General features: G+C 40.9%; 1 protein-coding gene across 3 annotated transcripts in view; it reads right to left on the bottom strand.

The window, feature by feature from the left end:
* The window catches only part of CLPTM1L (CLPTM1 like), a 70708-nt gene that overhangs the window by 47423 nt on the left and 871 nt on the right, over positions 1-22414 (bottom strand). For 2 of the 3 annotated variants that reach the window (XM_050938224.1, XM_050938223.1), the window contains exons 2-7: positions 18231-18331; positions 15912-16101; positions 11942-12087; positions 9284-9362; positions 6018-6135; positions 391-485 (exon numbers count right to left, since the gene is read on the bottom strand). In XM_050938224.1, coding sequence (XP_050794181.1) covers positions 391-485; positions 6018-6135; positions 9284-9362; positions 11942-12087; positions 15912-16101; positions 18231-18331 — 729 coding nt within the window. Of the gene's footprint in view, positions 1-390; positions 486-6017; positions 6136-9283; positions 9363-11941; positions 12088-15911; positions 16102-17563; positions 17672-18230; positions 18332-22414 lie in introns of those variants that run through there. The other variant, XM_050938225.1, reaches the window with a different exon arrangement.

Genomic DNA, 22414 nt, shown 5'->3' with positions numbered 1-22414 from the left:
AGTGTGATCCACAAACAGCTCAGGTGAGAGGATAGCCAGATACACAAGGAAATGTAGTAACTCTCTTTCTGGGAAGGATTGGACAGGGTGAGTTTAACCCCTAATTTTGAAATTGGATTTAGGAGTACAAATCAGGTTTCTGGTTTAAATTTAAAAACATATTGCATAGATGTTCCCTTGCAGAACATGATGTTTTGCTATTGAATTTTCTATTTGTATTTATGAAGGAAAAATTGGTATAGCATAGTATATATATTTACATTAACATTTCCAAAAACAATTATTGGTATTTAGAGAAATGTGAGTGTCAATGCTCAAAGTACCTTTACTTTTTCTTATTTACTTATACTTAAGCGTATACTGCTTAAAAACAGCAAGTGATCCACTTACATGGAATGCTGCTACAAAGAATGTCAAAGCCAAAAAGTATAAGTTAGTATCCACAAAAATTCCTTTTACTTCATCGGCATCCTTTTCTGAAAAGCCTGGAAGAAAGAGTAGGTAAAATGTGAAAGGATCAAAAAATTCGCATTCTAGATATTAGTATAGTAGATTCAAGTATAAAGGAAGCCCTTTTTAAGTGACACAAGATTTAATAATAATAAAAAACGGATAAACAATAAAAACCAGATGCTAGCTTTGTTGACAAAAAAATCAATTTTTGTATGTTTTACCTAAAAACATTTAGAGCTAGTAATTTATAAGGTACTGATCTTGACCAGTCACTAAATTTGGTTCTATAAGAGTTTGTCTAGTCTTTAAAATCAGCTCCAAAATGAATAAGGAAAGGGGAAGTTTGGCAACTAACATTTTATACATCTATATGCCACAAAGCTTTTGCTGACTGTAATAAGGTGTCATTAATCAGGAAGGCAACCCTTCCCAGAACTGTTGCCTGAAGAATATTCAGAGATTCCAAGGCAGAAGGGACCATTGCGCTCATCTAGTCTAAACTCTCGTATAACACAGGCCACAGAACTTCCTCAAAATAATTCCTAGAACATTGGCTGTTTTTCTAAAAGCTATCTTGATTTTAAAATTGTCACTGATGGAGAATCCTAGTGTAGACCTGCCCAAAGTAAGTCCTGGTAAGATTTAAAATCCTCTGAGAGGGGAGACAAAGAATCTGGGATTATAGAGTTGTCAAGGAAAGGAAAGGAGAGCATACGACTACTGGCATCACTTGGGGTAGAGGTTGCTCCTTTGGCAAAGGCTGCCCCCAAAAGAGGTGTCTCAAGAGGACAGACCTCCTCTTGCATCTGTAATAGAGGCCACTCTTGGGGCTGGTCCATCTCAGGATCAAGGGAATCGCCCTCTGGACTGGAGTAGAAATCTAGACCTCTTCAAGCAGGGAGTACCCTACAGGTCCCAAGGTGATCACTGAGAGAGAGTATGGCATAGCGGGTCAATACATTGAGGATGCCAAGAATCTGCCCTTACTGTTAGAACAACTGTGCTCTTAGTGCAGACACTTTCCCTTTGCTGCCCATTGCAAGATCTTTGGGACTTTTCGCCAAGGCAAAGACCAACTGGATGACTCCATATTAGAGTAGGAAGAACCCTCTCAGAAGCCCTTGGGCACTCTTGGTGGCCACTCCGGCAGGACCACAGAATAGCCCAATGAGAGAAGGGCAAAGTTGGTATCAGGGATGGGACTGTTGTCAGTACCAGGAAATCTTCCATGACAGTACCAAAGAGCACAACAGAGTTGTTGTGGGTTTCAAAGGGCACCTGTGTTAACTGAAATTAATGGTAACTTAACAGAGGACAGAGATGGCACCAAGGACATATCGGTGCTGCCCCACAGGCATCTACACTGAGGAAGGTGTCTGTGGTTTCACTGGTACCAAGGACATCAACAGCAGCAGCCTCAACCCTGAGTCTGTAGAATTTGAGGGGCCTGAAACACCTGGCAGTGCTGATAGTACACTCGCCTCCGGAATCAGCAGGCAGAATAAGTCTGTTACCACCATATAGGCTTGTGGGATCGTGGATACCAAAAAGCAGTGGCACCATAGGTACCAGATTCAATGGTTGTCCACCAGGCGGGCCCCAAGTCAGTGGTACAGTACTCGGAATCTCCAGCCTTGATGAATCAACAACTTGGCTGTACCCTGGATCTTGTGGATGTTGAGGAGCTATCTTCGATAAAGAGGACAACTCTCTCCTCAATTTCAAACATCCCTGATATGTTCTGTAGGTCTCTTCTGGGGTACCTCAGAGAACACATATCAATCCCTTCATGGGGAAGAGTCAGAGTCCAGGGGTCTGTCGACCAGTGCTGATGCAGAAGGTGGTTGGCTGAGGACTGCCAGTCCTGCTAGCGGAAGAGGGTCTTGGTACTAGTGCAGGCCTCATAGCCTGTTCCAACAAAAGCTGCTTCAGGTGAAGGTCTCTTGCAAACTCTGTGTTCTCCCAACAGATGATACATTCTCCTTAATGTGACTTTCACCAACAAGCAGCAAGTGTAGGAGTCAACTGTTGGGAATAGAAAGTCCACCTAACAAGCAACGTTTGAAGGCCTGGACAACCCTGCATGCCCTATAGTGCTGAGCACCAGGAATTACTATAAGGACAAACTAAATTAGCTACAAACTATAATACACTACAGATACTATTAAAATTTGTTTACAAGAGAAGTCCCAGTGACAAGTGTGATGCAGAGAAAAAAAAAGCTATGAGAAGACTTGCACAGGGGGAGCTCCAACTAAGGCTACTGGCAGTATGAAGGGACTGACGGGGATTAGGGTAGCATCACCCTTATATTGTTTCAGAAGGGGCGACGAGGCAACACAGGGTGTGCGCGCTGTTCCAATAGGTACCACGGTGGGGAAAGTCTCCAACTCTGTGCCCTCAGCACAAATGCGCCTGAGTGAAATACCCATCTGCAACCACTCAAAGAATAAGCAATGTAGATTATACCTACAAGATAGTGGACAATAACCCTCAAAAGTGACTCTGAAAAGGACTTAAGAAATGATGGTGGATAACCAACTGAACATATACTCCCAGCTCTAGCTAGAAGGGCTAACAAATCAGACATAAACAGGAATACTGAGGAGGGACACGATATCATCCCAGCATATGGTTCTTGTGAGAGTACTGCATCTATCAGCATTTTAAATGGGATGATGAAAAAAACTGGAAAGAGTTCAGAGAAAAGCCACAAGAATGATCCAGAATCTGAGAAACAGGGCTTACAGTGAGAGATTTTAAGAAGGTCAATTGATTTAGCTTATTCAAAAGGTTAAGAAATGACAGTATATAAATACCAACACAGGGACAAGCAAAAAGCAACAAAGAGTCCATGTGTCTGACGAAGTGGATATTCACCCAGAAAAGCTTATGTTCCAATACGTCTGTTAGACTATAAGGTGCCACAAGACTCTCTGTTGCTTTTTACAGATCCAGACTAACACAGCTACCCCTCCGATACTTAACACAGGGACAAAACACTAATACTAGAAGGTTCTTTAACCAAGCAGAAAAAGACAAAGAGATCCAATGGCAAGAAGCTGAAGTCAATGAAGTTCAAACTGAAAATAAAATGCACATTTTTAACTGTGAGGATAATCAACAGATTACCAAGGTTTGTGGTAAATTCAGAGTCTTTAAATTAAGACTGGATGTATTTAGAAAGATTAAACTACAAGTTACTGAGCTAGATGCAGAAACTACTTGGTGAAATTCTATGCTCTGTAAAAAGTGACAAAGAGTCCTGTGGCACCTTATAGACTGACTGATTCTTGCCTGCATATTTATACCTGCCTCTGGAAATTTCCACCACATGCATCTGATGAAATGGGTATTCACCCACAAAAGCTTATGCTCCAATACTTTTGTTAGTCTATAAGGTGCCACAGGACTCTGTCGCTTTTTACAGATCCAGACTAACACGGCTACCCCTCTGATACTCTATGATCTGTGTTATACAGATTAGACTAGATCATAATGTTCCTTTCTAACCTTAATCCATGCCTTTCCTTTATCCTATATTTTCAGGAAAGGGGTTTTCTTATCGAACAGAATTAAAAGTACCCTTTCTTTATGAGCAAATTTTCTTTTTAAATAAGGTAACTCAGAATGTTGTGCGACAATTGTACAGGGAAATTCTTGTGTCTTCTTTACCCATTAAAGTTAGTTATTAAATGGGAAAGAGCCATCACATCCTCTCAAGATAGATGGGATTTTAAAATGTTTCATACATATTTGTCCTGTTTCAGCAAATCTATTGGAGTTGAAATTTAAGATCATAACAGCAGTACTGGGCATCAGTGAAAACAAACTCCTAAATTTTGTTATCTTGAGGTCTCTGAACTATGAAGAATGCAACAGATATTGATTCAGCTTTTGGTTTTGGATACTACTTCTATTATTTTTAAGAGAGAGAAAAAACCTTGGGAGGAATTCACTCCTTCACTGTTGGCCCTTTTATGCCGCTTTTGTAGTGCAGAAGAGTCTTTACAGCCCAGATCTGGCTTGGGAAAGTTCCGCCTGCTGTAGGATTTGTACAGGGCAATTTATGCTGCCTATTATGCCTCTGCCACAACCCCCAGGATAGGAGGCATAAAAAGAAACTTCCACCCATATGCAGCTGGGGACAGGCTACCTAAGATACTCTGGGGACCACAACTGCAGCCCAGAATCAGGAATGTGAGAAGGTGGCTTAAATGTACTTCAGTTCTTCCTCTCCCAGAGATGCGAGTTTTGTGCAGCGCCTTTAAAAGGTAGATATTACACTAACTCCCTGATTCTCCCTTTCACAAAAGCATAGATTTAGCATGCCTGGAATCTTGTGACTCTGTACAAATTTGCACAGATACTCTGAGAAAGCATGCAAGTTTAGATGCTTTTTTCACAAATTATTTTAATAAAACAATTGTCTCAACTGGAATGTTCACTTAAGAGATAACCTGGGGAAGCTGGTTAATTTACTCAGCTGCCCTGTACTCTCTATTTCTTTTTCCAGAATGGCTCTCCCTTTCTTTTTTACCTGCCTAAATTGTGTTACTTTAAAGAGATTTACAGTACTGACTTTTGTATCTGACCATCTGAAGATACAAAACACAGTAAGTTTCTTATCAGTGTTATTCATTAAAACAAAAACCTCATGTATTATTTTTAATGAAAATATTTTATTGAATCTATGTTATAACAAAGACACAGTTTTGAAAACTCTGCAAAAGAAATCCTGAGTAGAATGGCAGGCAGTGTACAGTTCCAGAAGCTGGTTGGCTGCACTGCTGTACTGTGGCAGAAAAATGACTGGTGAGCAAAATACACAAGAGACAGGGCAGAGTCAAGACAATAGAGAAGACATGATTGGCCTGCCAATGACCAGTCTATCTGGAGGTTACATGTTTGATTTCTAAAATTTTCACTCATTCTGGATATCCATCCATAGCAACTTAAATTCAGGTCCTAGATACGCAACTCCAAATGAAGTCATTTGAAGAACGGAGGTATTTCTTAAGATTAGGATCTGTGTATCAAGTTAACTACTTGAGAACTGAGGCAATCTGAATTAAAGTAGGCCATAAAAGCATAAACTACCTCCCATAGTTTTATCAGTCTGTTAGCAATATGGCATTTCTTTTATGTATACTTTATTTTTAGCTAAGTGAATATAATGAAGTGCCATTTTTATTTTAATATTTTATTTTTCAGGGTTCAAGATAATTTTTTTTTTTAAAGTATATTCCAAATAGTGACTTTTTTTTAAAAGAAGCACTTATGGGCTTTCACATGCAGAAGCCCCTAACAACTAGTGGAAGGATCACTGCTCCCCCGCAATATTAGTCTCAGCTGCTGATTTGATTGTTTAATTTTAACCACAACATACTATATGTACAAACTCAAAATGATGTGTATTGCAGAAACCCACAGATTTTTATGATAGTGTGTCAAAGACGACAAAAAGAACTACACCATTTTATAGTACTCTGAAGGCAGCCAATATGTAGTTTATGCATTAGAAGTTAAGAACCTGACCTTCTGCTGTGAAAAAGTAAACATACCAAACTGCTGCAGGGAGAACACTGCATCTTGCATGTGGATCCAAAATCGGAGCTTTCCAAGAGATATTTTATCATATGACACTGTAAGAGGTAGCTCTGTCGTTGAACGGTTTATTATCTGCATTTGGACAGAAAATAGTTTTAACAACAAAGTTAATATACATACAAATGGGAATGCAAATGGAAATAACAGCTAATACTTAAGGGTTGTTTAATTTTCATAAAAAAAATCAATAAAGCAGTATTTAAAACACCATGTGTTAATATACTAAATGCGTAGTCTGTTCTATTCAGATTCTTATACAACCCTCATCTTTGCCGCATCTAAGCAGCTCTGTTAAGTGCGTTAAGCAACATAACTAACATTTCCCACATGATTCACTCTCTCATCACCTCAAGGGGGGCGCGACTGGGTATGCAATGTTGTTTGTTTTGGAAGGGTCTCTATCCTACTTCCTTATGCATACGTGGGTCTGTTTTGTTGCCTGGGAGCTGGCAGATCTCTGACCTTAAGGGCTTGTCTACACTGCCTGCCAGATTGGCGGGCAGCAATCAATCCAGAGGGGCTCCATTTATTGTGTCTAGTATAGACCTGGTAAATTGACTGCCGAGTGCTTTCCTGTCGACTCCGGTAAGAACAAGAAGCTCGAGTGGAGCTGACAGGAGAGCATGAGCTGTCGACTTACCGCAGTGAACACACCGCGGTAATTAGATCTAAGTACGTCGACTTCAGCTATGCTATTCACGTAGCTGAAGTTGTGTACCTTAGATCGACCCCACGCGGTAGTATAGACAAGCCCTGAGACTATTGCCTTAGTGAGGTAATAATCTAAGACAGTGACTGGGTTATGATGTCTTCTATATAATAACTCAGTGTCAACTATAGGGTTAGGAATGGGCAATTTGAAGCTAACAAGGGCCCCTCCCCCACATGCTCCCCTACCATTTGAAGTTGCTGCCCATTTCCCACTTCTCTGTCCTGGCCAGACAGAGGGACGTGACTCCCACACACAACCCCATCGCTCTGGACTATTGTTGAGAAGGAATGTGTCTCACAAAGTGGTGAGAGAGGGGAATTGGGCAGCAGCAATCCTACCCCCAGGAAAGACAAGGATTCCCATAGGTAACTCCCCATGTGAACCATCATCCAGAGGGTCCTGAGCCTCTTCCCTCACCCCATCTGCTAGCTGTGATATTAAGCACCCGCGATAGGGAGATGAGATCCACTGAGATGAATGAAGCAATTCACACCTCTCAGAACTATCATTTCAGGCTGTATTCATCTCCATGGGGAATTCTCATTCATTTAAGAACATCTGGGCCCCGTCATACCTCTTGAGCGTGCTATACTGCAGATGGATGTATAGAGCCTCTTCCCCGAACATTAGACACAGAGGTCCTTCCCAAATCTCTGTCTCCACTCTCCTGCCCTCCTTGCCTCCTGCTGATGAACGCATTCCTTACAGCTCCACCAGTGCCACCTTCCTACCTCCTCAGGGCCCCTCCAAGCTTACTAGGGGCATGGAGTGGCAAGGAAGAAGGTGGAGCTGGTGTGTGGTGGTGGTAGCTCAGAGTAGCAGGGGTAATGCAGGGGGTCAGAGCCATGGACATGACAGAAAGCACGGATGAGATGTTGAGGCAGTGGTAGGGGTCTGAGCAATTGGAGGAAATTTGGGGTGTAGGAGCAGTGAGGGGCTGAGAGTGTATTAGAACAGTGCAGGGAATAGCATGGTGGGAAGGAAGAGATCAGAGTTGAAAAGCTGGGTTTCTGGGGGTGACAGAGGCAAAGCCTCCCCAACATCAAACACATCCATGATGTCAGTCCCCTCTCCTAAAAGCTTTCCCACTGACTATTTTAGTTCCTGCATTTGCTCCTCAGCTCTTCAATCTTTGGGATCCCTGTCAACGTTGGGAGGAGGAAGAATCAAGTGAGCAGAGCAGGCACAGAAATGGGAGGACAAAGAGATGATGTATGGGCAAGACATTCTGTGTACAAGGTAATCACTGCAAGGAGTCAGAGAATGTGAACGGAAGGGCTGGGCTGTGGTACATGAAAGTGACAAAAAGTTATTTAGAAAAAAATTAAATGCCCAAGAATTTGTTAGTGCAGAGTTAAACTTGCCCAGAGCTGCCTCAAGCCTTTCCAGAAATGTGAACAGTGGACAAAGTTACAGCATTTGTGGAATTGTTATGTAATCTAAGAATGATTATCTATGATTTATGAATACCAAACATGACCAGGTTAATGAGAGCAAGTAACCGTGTTGAGATTTTCCTGTATGAATGCACTGATGTAACTTAATAGGGAGCTGTGTAAAGAACAGGAAAACGATAAAAGCCCTTGATAAGAACACCCTTATGGACACTTGAAAGAATGTGAAAAGCCAGCAGATTTAAAGTCTCCAAGGAAGATGCAAGCTTGTTTTGCCAGGCTGGGAACTTGGAGATCAAAAAGAATGAACAGCTTTTAAAAGGAGACTCTCCCTGAAGCAAAGGAGAGAAACAGTTTGCGAGTTAAGGGAATGGACTATTCCAGTCAGAGCCTAGAGGTCTCTGAGGTCTACAGACCTGACTGCATCTTCACCTGGAATATTAGATACCTGGCAAAATAGACAGATGTCTAGTCAATGTTGTTTTCAGATTTGTTTTTCTCTGAAATGCTTTTGTTCTAAATAAATCTTCTGTAAGGAGGCTGTTTGGCCACTGATTACCACTGTCACTGCTTCTGGAGAAAACAGAAAGACAGCGTCTGAGCCTAAGTTAGACCTACTAAGGTAACCATGGTTAGTACCAGGTGACTGCAACCAAGGACCTGGCCTGAGAATGGAAGGGTCATGTAATTCCACCCTAAATCAGAGGCACCAGCTACAGGCTTTGGACCTACTCAGGGTGCTCAAAGAGACCAGGAATCATAGAAGATTAGGACTGGAAGAGACTTTGGGAGGTCATCTAATCCAACCCCCTGCTCAAAGCAGGAGATGCAGCCAGCCTGGCAACCAGTGTGTATCTTAACTTCAAGTTTTTCTGGTTTAGCCAATTTCCACATTCTGAAAGAACACCCTTAATTCTGCATTAATGATTTTTTTTGGCATTTAATCAACATCTAATTTGAAGATTAGATTAGCAACATATTAGCTGTGTCCACTGTGAATTTCTGTGAGATGGGCTGTTGTAATGGAAACAAGGACAAAACCTTAATTATAGCAGTACTAAATTTCCGTAAAACTGTAATTCAAAATTTAGTGAAAAGGCATTTTGTTACTCACCATTAAATCCTTCACTCTGTTGCTTAGCTGATCAATAAATAATATTGGAAGATAATGCACAGTCTTCCCCAACTGAACCCTATGATGTTCAAACATGGATTTTATGATTACGTTACTCCAGAAAGAAAACTTTCTAATCATATTAGTGCACAAAAAATAAATTTCTGGAATCAATTATACATAGTTTCACACATATTTAACTTTAATGTGTGCCATGAAAATTTCCATACTGGATCTCTTTACCCTATCAGAGTAGTATACTTGGTGCAAATGAGAATTCATCCTTTTCGGTTCACTTTTTGCAGTTTCAACTTCAAGGTTAGCAATACAGAAAGACAGGATAAGTGAAGAGTTCCAGATACACATGTAATATAAAGGACAGAGAACGAAAGAAACAAAAGATGGATAAAACTATAATTTGAAGTTGGTAGCGAGGTATCTACAGCACGTTGAAGTGACAGCAGATATTACAATGTCTGGAGAAGAAAAAACTGCATCCCAGTAATGAGAGACTGGGGATTACCCATACTTGAAATGTACTCTATTGTAAAAATAAGTTAGTCTATGAAACCAGTGCAACTTACAGAGTTTTTCACAGCACTCAAAACAGAATTTGAATACCTCAAACATTAGAGAGAAAAGGTGGATGAGGTAATAGCTTTTACTGGACCAATTTCTATTGGTGAAAGAGACAATGTTTTGAGCTACACAGAGTCTTCCTCAGGTCAAAATAGCTCAAAACCATGTCTCTTTCATCAACAGAAGTGGGTTCAATAAAAGATATTGCCTACCTTGTTTCTCTAATATCCTGGGACCAACATGGCTACAACTACACTATAAATCAACAAATATTAGTGAAATCCCTGTGCCTTGTAAACACTAGGAAAAACTGCATGTATAATTGGTTACTGGGGCAGCTCCACTGGCATAAGTAATGGTGGGAGAAAAGCCATACACAAGGCACAGGCCTATTTACTACCAGGTCATCTAAACAGAGGTGGTCTAGATGACATGGTGGCAAAAAAACCCAGTGCCATGTCAAGATTACAGCTTCCACAATTGCTGGTAGAACTGTAATAGTGCACCCATGCGTGTCCAAACTTTGCCAGAGTAAATACAGCTACACTGAACACAGTGGGAGTACTTGCAGAATAGAGCACTATTCCAAGTATGGGCGACAGAACCAGGCCCGAGTGACGTACCCCAAGTCACACAGGAAGCCAAAGGCAGAGTTGGGAATAGAATCTAAAACTCTGGAGTCCCCATCCATTGACCTACCCCAAGACCATCTTGACTCTCTAGTACATTGAATTGGTGCTGCTGATCTCCTATGAAGAACTATCTTGCACTTGCAATTTATCTAGATTTAAGCATCTATAAAATCAAGGTCATGGTTGCCTTCTTTTAGAAGAGACAGTTGATCCCAGATCATTGTTTCCCTCCCACCAGATAGAAACTGAATTATCCATAATAAAACATCTTCCACCTTTCACTCGGTGGCACAGCCTCAGTGGCACTTCTCCCAATAGGAAAATTTTCTGCAGCACTTCAGATTATTCTCACATTGATGGTAGGGACAATTTTAAAGATATTCTGGTGCGAAACCTCTGCTGAGTGCACAATGGCAGTCAAAAAGACCAGAGGGTATTTGTTTCTTAATAAAACCTCACTGAAAATAACAAATTATAATGCATCACTGTGACTCAAGCACTCCTGTGTTCACACAAACACATTATTGCAATAATATTTGTACAAAATGTGCTTTCTGAAGTACCATATGAAGGCTGTAAAATGCACGTGTTAACATTGTATGTGAAGTTATGAATTCTCTCTGTACGATGTTTACTTTATTAGATAGGAAAGGTAACTATTAATAAACATTGACCCAGGTTCACTTCTTATGGTTTTGTTTTATATTGTACCAATTTGTTTCCATCACATTCTAATTTCTAGTAGAAATTCTATTTTTTTTTATAATCAAACAACAGAAGGTTTATTTAACTGTTTAAGAGCCCTGCGAGACTTTACAAAAGCAGTGGTTTAAGGGAAAACTGGGATACACTGCACCGTTGGGAGCAGAGGATTTGGGAAATCTGTGAGTAGCCAGTGTTGAGGCTGAAGCTCTTCAAAGAGACTGAGGGATCAGAGTGTATGTACTGTTAGCCTGCAAGGCAGATAGGGCTGGCATAGCTTAAAGGAGCGTGCTTGAGTGATTGAAAGGCTGGTGGTGGGAGGGCGATGACACCCCACCACCATATGCAAGACTCTTTCTTGCTGGAGGTTGGGGGTAACAAAGTGACTCACAGCCCTGGAAACCATCACAATTGTCTAATCTCTGCACTGAATGAGACATGTTTCTATGGAAACCGGATGTGATCATGCAGTTAAAGAATACATCATCATACATAAGCACAAGGGAGCCACAATTAAGATGTGAGGCAATCTTCGGTCATAGTGTAAGGGCTACTACTATTCAAATATTGCTCATTGTGATTGATGAAGTTTAAGTGTGATGTTAAAATACCCTTTTCCCAACAATGAGTTCTGTGATTTAACTGTACAACTTTAATGTTTCACTAAGAGGTTATTTAAAGGAGAAATTAGCTCTATAAACTGAATAGCTCTAAATCTAACAAAATAAAATCTCTGTAAACTTACATCTTCATGTATCGGTGAACATCAGCAGGGAGAGATGATCCATCAAAAACAAAATCTTCCACCATAACATTTAGAGTCAACCTTGACCTCCAATGTGAGACAGGTTCATCTAAGGCATTGGTCTGTTTCTTTTCTGCTTCAATTTGCTTTTAAATAAAAAGGAAACAAGCATAATGCTGTACACATTAAATGCAAATTTTAGAAAAAAAAACCAATGAAAGTCACTTAAACCCTGGATTACAGTTAGCTACACCAGAAATATGAACATGTGGAAAAGTAGCACTATTACAGCTTGGACTAGACATAATATCAATATTTTTCTAACTGTGCTGGAATGAATCCTATGCCCATTGCTATTTGAAACTAAAACTGAAAAACATATATGCTTAGAAAAGAGGAAATATTATACTCTGGTTCAAGACTTAAACTTTTTTTAAATTTGAAGCCAGTTCAGAGAAAAATTAAATTAAAAACCCACTGATTTTCTGATTACTCTCCATGCCTTATTTGAAACATCTGCTTGCTCTGTATAAGGATTTGGGAACATAGGCATAACACTACTTGCACTGAGTTTGTGCTGTCTCAATACCACTTTCATGTGACATTTGTAAAAAGATCTCAGCTTCCATTAGGAAAGAAAAAAAATCTGATCACTTGTTAACAAGCAACTAAGGCTTCAGACTTGGGTGTCAAAAAAAATGACAACCAATATTCCAGCTGTTTTTTCATTCTCTCAAGTAAATTAAAGAGATATAGTTGCCATTCCGTTTGTTTTGCTTTGGATCATTACGCAAGACTTTCAGTCTTTCCTTTATTAATGCTTTCTTTATTTGTTGTTGAATACTTGCTATGATTTGTTTTCTTCTTGGTCTACTTTCAAGCAGGTAAACAGCAGACTAATGGAGCTGGAAAGAGTCTACACTTTGGCCAGTCACTAACATCTGAATCAAGTTCTGGATTTTGCTTTGCTACACATGTGGAATTGCTTAGATGAAGTTCATTGTGCAAAATCCACATGGCTGCTATTGCAATGCTATAGAACAAGACAAATTTCCACCAAAATCTATACATCCTCAAAAGATATATTGCTTTCTGGCCTGACCCAGAAGTTCATACATACCATCACCAAGCATAATTTTTTTTTTTTACCACAAAAGCCAGGACTGTCTTTCATGCTGTAAGTTTCAGTACAGTATATTTTAGCTTTTGCAAAGAATCTCTCTTCAAAAAGGACTTCAATCACAAGTGCATTTTAAGTCCATCATGAAACACACTGTGCCCACAAAATCTGCCTGTCCTTTTTCCTTAAGAACAAGGATAACTCAGGCTGTCAAACATGGGTGGAAGGTATAATAGACCAGGGGAGATTAAGCTCCTCAAACAGGATATTGCACTCCTCCCTTTGGAGGCACGTTGGCCTGCCACCTTTACAGTGCTGCTGCTGAAAGGGTGCTTGGGCCTTGGCCCCACCCGCACTGCTCCTCTTCCCACCCCCACTCCACCTCTTCCCCCAAGGCACTGCCTTCACTCTGCCTCTTCCCTGAAGGCCCACCCCACCTGCCGCTCATGCCTCTCCAGTGTGAACGACATGGGGCCACCCTTGGGGGAAGGGGCAAAAAGACGCTAGCAGTGGGCAGGGGAGGGCCTTGGGGGAGGGGGAGTAGAGCTCTGTGCAGAGATAAATCGGTATCCACGGAGCTGCAGAACTCTACTGGATCATGGCGGCGAAAGCAGCAGCATCATTGGTTGCTGCTCCCAGGAACCAGCGCCCCATGCTGGCAGCTCCTTGGGCATGGCTATACTGCCCAAAGCTCTGCCCTCTAGGGCGGGCACCAGGCTCAACAGCAGCTGTCCCTGCTTTCACTCTCGGAGTGCTGCATGGAAGGGACTCCTGTCCAAGAGTGTGCAAGCTGCTTGCATACATTAGCTCGATCAGGGACTGCTGGTGAGCCTGGTACCCACCCCAGTGGGTGGGGTTGGGGGAAGTACAGCCACGCCCGAGAAGTTGCCCACGGAGGCACTGGCTAGGGTTGCCAGGCATCCAGTTTTTGACTGGAATGCCCGGTCAAAAAGGGACCCTGGCGGCTCCAGTCAGCACTGCCAACTGGGCCATTAAAAGTCCAGCCGAAAGTGCAGCAGGGGCCCGGGGCTAAGGCAGGCTCCCTCTCATGTGGTGCATATATCTAAATAGCTTGAAGGTATCAGTAAGAACTTGTTTTGTGGATTTAACCAGTAAAATTTGAAAATATTTTTCAAAAAATACAGTGATGTCTCCTTGGTTGTAGCTGGCAAGGTTCACAACAACAACATGGGGATTATCTTGCCTAAAGTAAGCCTGTACACATATTCACTGCTAAACCATCTACAATCAGGCCAGCCAGTTCTAACTTGATGAATTCAGCCTTAATCCCCACAATTTCTGAAGGTATTTTTATTTCCTGTGTGATGTAACCCACTGTAAAACACCTCACAAATCTGATTTACACCAACTCATTCATGGGTCTGCCAGCAAGCACAGTAATAAACCTAGCTTTCTGAGATTCTTCCCTACAGACCTTGTAAGTGTCTCTATAGCATTTCAGTTCAGTTTAAGATTAAAAGGCTCTTTCCAGTCTGCAAACTATTCAAAACTTTAAAATTCAAATCATGTTTACTGATCATATAATCAGGATTAAGCTAAGTGTCAAACTTTTGAATCTACTACAAAGTATAGTGTGGCTTTGCCAGCAAATTAAACTCACTTGCCTATGCAAATTTCAGCATCCCCCTCAAAATAAGATGTGATATACAGAAACAGCAGTTGTCAATTTACAATAAATATTTTAAATGTTGTTATACAGCTTACTTTGGCTTAATTTGAAAATTCAACTGTTACTGGCTTTCTGGCAAAAATAACTGCCTTTGAACTACTTGACTGTAGCTGAAACACCCAGACCCAATCTCTCCTCTCTCCACACATTTCTAATCAGAGCACTGACATTCAAAAAGACGACCAGCAATGTTCTGCTCCTCAGTTCCAGTTCCTTCTGCTAAAGCAGTGGTTCTTAACCTTATCCATACCGTGACCTCATGTTACAGTAAAGTTTCAGGACTCCCTTGTCCCCATTCACGGAGAAAGGAAAGGTGACTACAATCACCACCAATCTACTGGGGGGACGGATAGCTCAGTGGTTTGAGCACTGGCCTGCTAAACCCAGTGTTGTGAGTTCAATCCTTGATGGGGCCACTTCAGGATCTGGGGCAAAAATCAGTACTTGGTCCTGCTAGTGAAGGCAGGGGGCTGGACTTGATAACCTTTCAAGGTCCCTTCCAGTTCTAGGACATAGGTATATCTCCTATTATTATTATTTGCAAACACCAAGTTGAGAACTCTCATCCTATGGCAGTGTTTCTCAAACTTTTCAAATTGGCAATCCCTTATTCAGAGTTATATTGCACAATCATCCCTTACATTTACTATAAAATTTTTAAAAAATCCAATTATAAGAATAAGCCTATACAATTTGAACACTGTCAATCTTTCAAAAAATACTTGATCTTGAAAAGTAAGGGTGTGTGCGTGAGCGAGCAAGATTTTCTTTGCTTTTAGACTGTAATACAATTTTCAAGGCTTACAATCCCTTATTGCTTTTTCTGACACCCCATGCCGCAGAGGTCAAGCTGATTACCAATATCCAAAGGTGTTGGCTGTATTGCTGACATCAACTACATCTATCCTCCTCCCTTTTGAGTCCCTTCTGCTCTGATCAGCCCTCCTTCTTCCGTCCACTCCTCTCTGACAGACCTAAATAATATCTTCTAGTTCCTACATGTTACCTCACACCTGCCCTTACTATTTTAAAATGTCATTTGATTTTTTTTAGGTTTTTTTCTGTTTAAGAAACCTACTTTATTTCTATCTTGACATGATAAGAAAGATGTTTTCAGATGCTCTTTTTATGCATTTTTACCACCAAGTTAAAAAGCCTACCTGGGTGGTGGATTCTCCAGTGATAAGATTAACTTCTTCTGCTTTAGGAACCATGTAAGTGGTCAGAGGACTTACTATATGCACCTGTTTGCCATCGTGCCAAGGTAAAATGCCAGCATGGTGAAGAAATATGTATGCATACAGTGTGCCATTATTTCGAGTTTTCTTTGGTACAGAGACATTGACTGTTCTAAAATACAAAATACATTATAAAATAGTACAGTGATGTCAATTATGAATACAGAATTCTTGCTACTTTTAAATGCTATATTAGAACTTGCTTTACAAAAACATTTAGAAAGGGTGAGCCAAAAAAATGAATTTCATCATCATGTAACAAACAAATTTTCAGCAAAATGTATTCAGTATAAATCACTAACTTATCTGTTGTCAATTACTTAGTGACAATGAAATTCCTCTTCAGCCACGGTAAATTACAAACACAGAACTCTGGAAAGAGTGTAGCAAGAAACACCATGTTTTCATTTTGTACTAGCTGTGAATGCTTAATTTTTCTTTGCTTTGACAAGCTTTGGTGTAAAATTACTCCCAATTACTACTGAAGCTGCATGGATTAAAGTTCCACACAATGTAATCATTATAAAACATGACGGCATATTACAAATTAGTTTGAAGTTCTAAACAATTCAGTGTATTGTCAAGCTATTCTGTGTCACTTCTTCAGATTCCCCAGGAACGAATTTTAAATATTTCTCTAACTTTGTCAGTGTCAGACAATGAAACTTTCAACTCAGAGTAATAGTAATATCAGTGTGTTTAAATGCAGAAAAGCTATTTTTGCTTCATCTTGGATTACATAGCCTCAACTGTATTTCTGTTAATTCTACCAGAGACTAGCTCTGCACTGCACTGAACACTTCACTGAACTGCATCTGCACTGAACACTTCCATGGACCACAGAACCAAGTTACATCATAGTAAAAGAAACATACTTACTACCCATCTGAGCTGAAGTATAATATGACCAGAGGTTAGGCTTTTCAATTAGTGGAATTACAAAAGGGAAAATGAAAAAAACAGTAGAATCTGATATAGACAACCCAAAAGCAAAATGGCAGGGTGTTTTTTTGTTTTTTTTTTTGTTTTGTTTAATTAAAAAGTGAAATCGTTTATGTTTAAACTGGTGATTTGAAGTGGAATATTGACACAGTTCTAGAAAAATTAAATATAAAAAATTCGTAACATTTTAAGTCATAAAAGTGTGATTCTGCTCTGACATAAAAAGGACATCTTCCTAGTCCAGTGACGTTCCTTCATAAGTACACAGAGTCTTAACTGTTTCCTTCAGCAACAAAGAATTAGTTTATATTACTCTGTTAGAAATGCAGAACTAGCACAGACATGGAAAAGTAAGTTGGTGATGTGCAAACTGAAAACATAGCTTGAATTTCAGATTCTAGACAAAGTTTGAAACATTAGCTGTTGCAAAAAGTCACCTGACATGTAAACTGAGCAGATATGATACAAAAGTTACTGAAAGACAGACCTGGGATTTCCATGTCAATTTTAGTGATTATTCAACACAGAGCTATAGTTCTAGGCATCTTGAGCAGCATTTGTAAAATATTTACTTAAGTTGCTGAAAACAGTTGTTTTAAAAACTTGCAGCACAATCCAAACTATCCAAGTACCTTAAACATTTGGCACATTAAATACCATTGAATCTGCACAGTAAAGGGACATTAAAGTTGGTAAAACTTGAGGTCCAGAGCAGAGGACTAAGCTTCAAGGTTCCTAGGCTGTAATAAAGGCAAAAATACATGAAGCCCATCAGTGGGGCCAGAGTGGATTATATTTCTTCTTAATAACTACATTTTCCTTTCTTTGTTTCCCGTTATTTTTAACGGGAGATGTCAAGAGATAATAAAATATTAAAGTATTAGAAAATGAAAAACTAGTATACAGTCAAAAACAAGATGAGTTTCAAACTGCCATTGTTTGAAGTACGTGTATTTCCAGTACAGCAATCAAAAGTAAAGCAGCACTTCATTCTCAACTTTAGACTAAATTTGCAATAAGGCCTGACATTTTGACAGACTTAAAATTAAAACTTTTATTCACTATTATTTTCTTTTAAATAAAGCCTGAATTTCTATATGCCGTATACTGCATTAACTTTGATGATGGAAAATCCACTAGAGTTGACAACAACAAATCACTATTTCAACATGAAAACACTGTGGTGCATGGCAGATCTAACTTAATTCACTAGCACTAACATGCATCACATAACTATTATCTATTAGATACAATAATCTTGTAGGAACACTAAAGAACTTCATAATAATCATACTTTACCTTTCAAATCTGGACTCAATATCAAAATCCTCCACATTCAAAATCAGATCTATATTATTCTCAGCACCAATGTTTGACCGCGTGGTAGTGTATACACTTAACTAAAATAAAAAAGGATAAAACAATCAGTGCATGAACAAAGAACTATTCGTTCCATGCTAGCAAGGGCACGTTCCATCTCTCTAACAAAGCTGTTCTGAGTTCGCCCATATCAGGAGGCATAATCATCATCACAGGAAAATAAAGAAGAGAAGACATATGATCCACAGAGAAAAATAAATTATAAAACATTTCCAAATAAAAATACATATGACTTGACCCCATCACTGATCATCACAGGAATAACAGAAGAATACCAACAGAATATTTGTGGGAAAGAGAGGCTAGAAACTGAATACAGACCCTACAATAAAACATTAACTCAGGGTTTGGGGTGGGTCATGGCTGGGGCTGGGGCGCCCCTCGGACGACTCCTGGTCAGTGGTGTGCTAAGGCAGGCTTCCTGCCTGTCCTGGCACTGTGGACCATGCTGCGCCCTGAAAACGGCCAGCACTAGGTCCAGCTCCTAGGTGGAGGCTCTCGCCCATAAGTACTGCCCCCTCTACCAGCCTAGGAGCCAGACCTGCTGCTGACGCTTCCAGATCGGAGCGCAGCGTTGGAAAAGGTAGGGACTAGCCTGCCTTAGACGGGCAGCACCGCTGATGGGACTTTTAAAGGCCCAGTCAGCGGTGGTGACCAAAGGGGACACAACCCAGTGTGTCATATTCCACTACCCAGTACTGGGTTGCAACCAGCAGTTTGAAAACTAATGGCCTAGAGGCAGTCTTCTGGGAGGATCAGAAAGATGCCTTCTTCCTCAAATTGAAAGACATTTCACATTAAATCAGGTGAATTATCAGGCTGTCCACCAATCTCTGCTGCTATAGATGAAATATAGAGCCTACTACAGCTAACAGTTACTCCATTAGTCAAGTGTTAGAAGGTCTGTGCTGTAGATATAAAGGTTCCACCCCTTCTAAGCTCCATGGTTCCATCTGATTTATTTTTCTAGATTGCTTTTTTTAAAAATTGGGAAACAACAGAACACATTTAAAGAAAACAAAGGTTGCAAAATTAAACACCCTAAATTTAAGAAATGCCAGAATTAATGTTGCCTGTGCATCTTTAATTCAGTCCCCCTGTGCTTATGTATGCATTGTGATATAATCTTAAATCACATGATCACATGCTACTTTTTCTATAGAAGAATAAGAATAATACCTAGCTTTAATATATTACTTTTGAGATATCTCTCAAAGCACTTTACAAACGATGCCAGTAACATTATCCACATTTTACTGATGGGGAAACTGAGCCACAGAAGGGTGAAGTGACTTGTCCAAGGTCACCCAACAAGCCAAGTGCAGAGTGAGGAAGAGAACACTGGTTCCCTGTGTACAAGTCTAGTGCTCTAGCCACAAGGCCACAATCACTCCCCAGAACCCTTTTCTCATTTTGTACAGAGGTTGAACTACGCTCAAGGAATGAATGAGGGCTTTGTAATAAATGAAGTTATCATCTGTACAGCCTCTGTTTCACTGAAAGCTAGACAAATTCAGACTAGAAATAAGGTGTACATTTTTAACTGTGAGAGCAACTAACTATTGGAACAATTTACCAAAGATCATCAGAGAATCTCTCTGAGATAATTTTTAAATCAAAATTGGATGTTTTTCTAAAAGCTATGCTCTGGGAATTATTTTAGGAAAGTATTAGGGCATGTGCTATACACGTCAGAATAGATCATCACAATGGTCCCTTCTGGCCTTGGCATCTCTGAATCTATTTGCTGAAGAACCTGAAAGATGAACAGACAATAAAGGATGGTCTCATGATTGAGGCAGCTAGATTCTAGATGTTCATCTGCTATACAAGTCCTGTGCAATACAGGGCAAGCTATTTAACCAAATTTAGCTAACTGTGTGCCCAACTTGAATCATACAGATTTGCAGAAGTGTTGAGCACTCACAACTGCAAAACAAGTCAACTGGAATGGTGCTTTGAACATATAAAGTACAAATGTTAATTACTCTGAAAAATCAAGACCTTGGTGTCTCAGAGGAGGAACTCTAAATTAGTTGACACAGTGGAACCCCAATTATCCAATCTAATTGGGCCAGATTAGATAATCAAAAATCCAGATAAACCGGAGAATGGGTGGCAGGGCTCCAGCTGTCAGCCCTGGGCAACAGGGCTCTCGCTAATAGCGGGAAACTGAGCTGCTATCAGCCACAGATAGCTGGTGGTTCAGTTAATATGGAGAGCTGGAAATGGAGGCACGGTTAAACAAGGTTCTACTGTACTTCTAACAATTTTGGCCCTAATGTCTCTGTGCATCAGCAAAATGGAGAGAGTACATTCTGCTTAATAGCAACTCAGACATTAACAACTTCCCACTGACAGAAGTGTTTTCCTGGGAACCAATCCTGTCCCATTGACTTTAAGGCTAATGGGATTTGGATTCTGGCACCAGGCATGCTACTTATTAAGAATGCAGTTTGGAAGAAAGACCACAGATGCAGGCAGGTTTGCATGGCTGCAACCGGGAAAGGAAGCACTAAGATGTGCCGCCGGGGTCAACATTCAGCATGTCCCAGTGCTTCCTTCTAAGGCTGCAGCTCCACAAACCTGCCTACACAAGATAAGGGGCTGCAGGCCAGGCAGCTATGGGCAGGGCATTAGTGGGAAGGGTGGTGGGCAGGGGGTTTGCAGCCCAGATTCTGGAGCAGCACATTATCCTCATCTGATCTGTGATCCGCAGAAATTATCTGCAGATTTGCAGGGCTCTATACCGGGTCTGGACTGAGGCTCCAAGCTCGGTCAGGGAGAGAGATGCACTGGCAGCTGTAGGGAGTAATGACAGACCCTCCACCTACCCTGGGTGTGGGACTCACGCAGCTCCCAGCCCGTCCCCCAGGCCCTCCGCCCAGGGCAGGCAGAGGATCCATGACAGCCTGTTCTTATCGTTCGAGCCCTACGTGGATACAAAATTTGTATCTGCATCTGTACTGGTATCCATAGAAATGGTCCACAGATATATATCTTCCTACTATATTTTCCACTGCATGCATTCAATGAAGTAGGTTTTAACCCATGAAAGCTTATGCCCAAATAAATGTGTTAGTCTCTAAGGTGCCACAAGTACTCCTCGTTCTTTCTGCAGATATAAAGTGGATGGATACCAATGGATTTGCAGGGCTCTATCCACTGGTGTTTTGCTGGGGTGCTGCAGTCAGGGAAGGAAGTGCTGGGATATGCTCAGCCAGGACTCCTGGAGAGAGGTCGAGGTATGTCAGTGGGCCCCAATGCCTAGTAAAAAAGCCCCACCATCTGGGCTGCAACCTCCTACTCTGTTGCTACCCTGCCCATCAGCATATTTGGAAGCATGGAGATAGGGATGGTACATTGCAGGGCTTTCTTTCCTGGCTGCCAAACTGCCTTCCACTTACTGGCAACCACAGAATAATGGCAATTTTTTGCTGGCAATTGAAGAGATTGCTAATAAGAGGAATCTACTATGCCACCACCACATTAGAATATTCTGAAGCTAAATTCATTAATGTTTGCGAAGCACTCATTATGCTCAGATCATTACAGAAAAGCCCATGAGTACATTAATAATTCTGTATTCAGTTCAAGGTTTAACCTGCGTGTAATAACGAAGGCCTAAGACCACATTAAATAGGGGAATATTGAACACTGCATATAAATAGATAAGCCACTGACTACCGATCATACAGTATAGTATATGACACAGACTTCCTAAAGAAAACGAAGTGTATGATCATGTAATTAATATAGTCTGAGGGCTTGACTTCACAGCCATTATTATTAAAACTATTATTGAAGTGTAAATGCTTTTTGGTACATAATTCTGTGTAAGTACTTAGAGTATTTGTTCTCTTTCTCCTAGCCTTGGCAATACTGGAAGATGTTTGGGAAATACAAAATATAGGAACCGGGGCGGCTCTAGTCATTTTGCCACCCCAAGCACAGCAAGCAGGTTGCCTTTGGTGGCTTGCCTGCGGGAGGTCCGCCGAAGCCGCGGGACCAGCAGACCCTCCACAGGCAAGCTGCCGAAGGCAACCTGCCTGCCGCCCTCGCAGAGCCGGCAGAGCGCCCCCGCGGCTTGCCGCCTCAAGTAT

Source organism: Gopherus flavomarginatus, chromosome 2 (genome assembly GCF_025201925.1).
Source record: "Gopherus flavomarginatus isolate rGopFla2 chromosome 2, rGopFla2.mat.asm, whole genome shotgun sequence".
Classification (NCBI taxonomy): Eukaryota; Metazoa; Chordata; order Testudines; family Testudinidae; genus Gopherus; species Gopherus flavomarginatus.
This window is presented reverse-complemented; position numbering and strand designations above follow the sequence as displayed.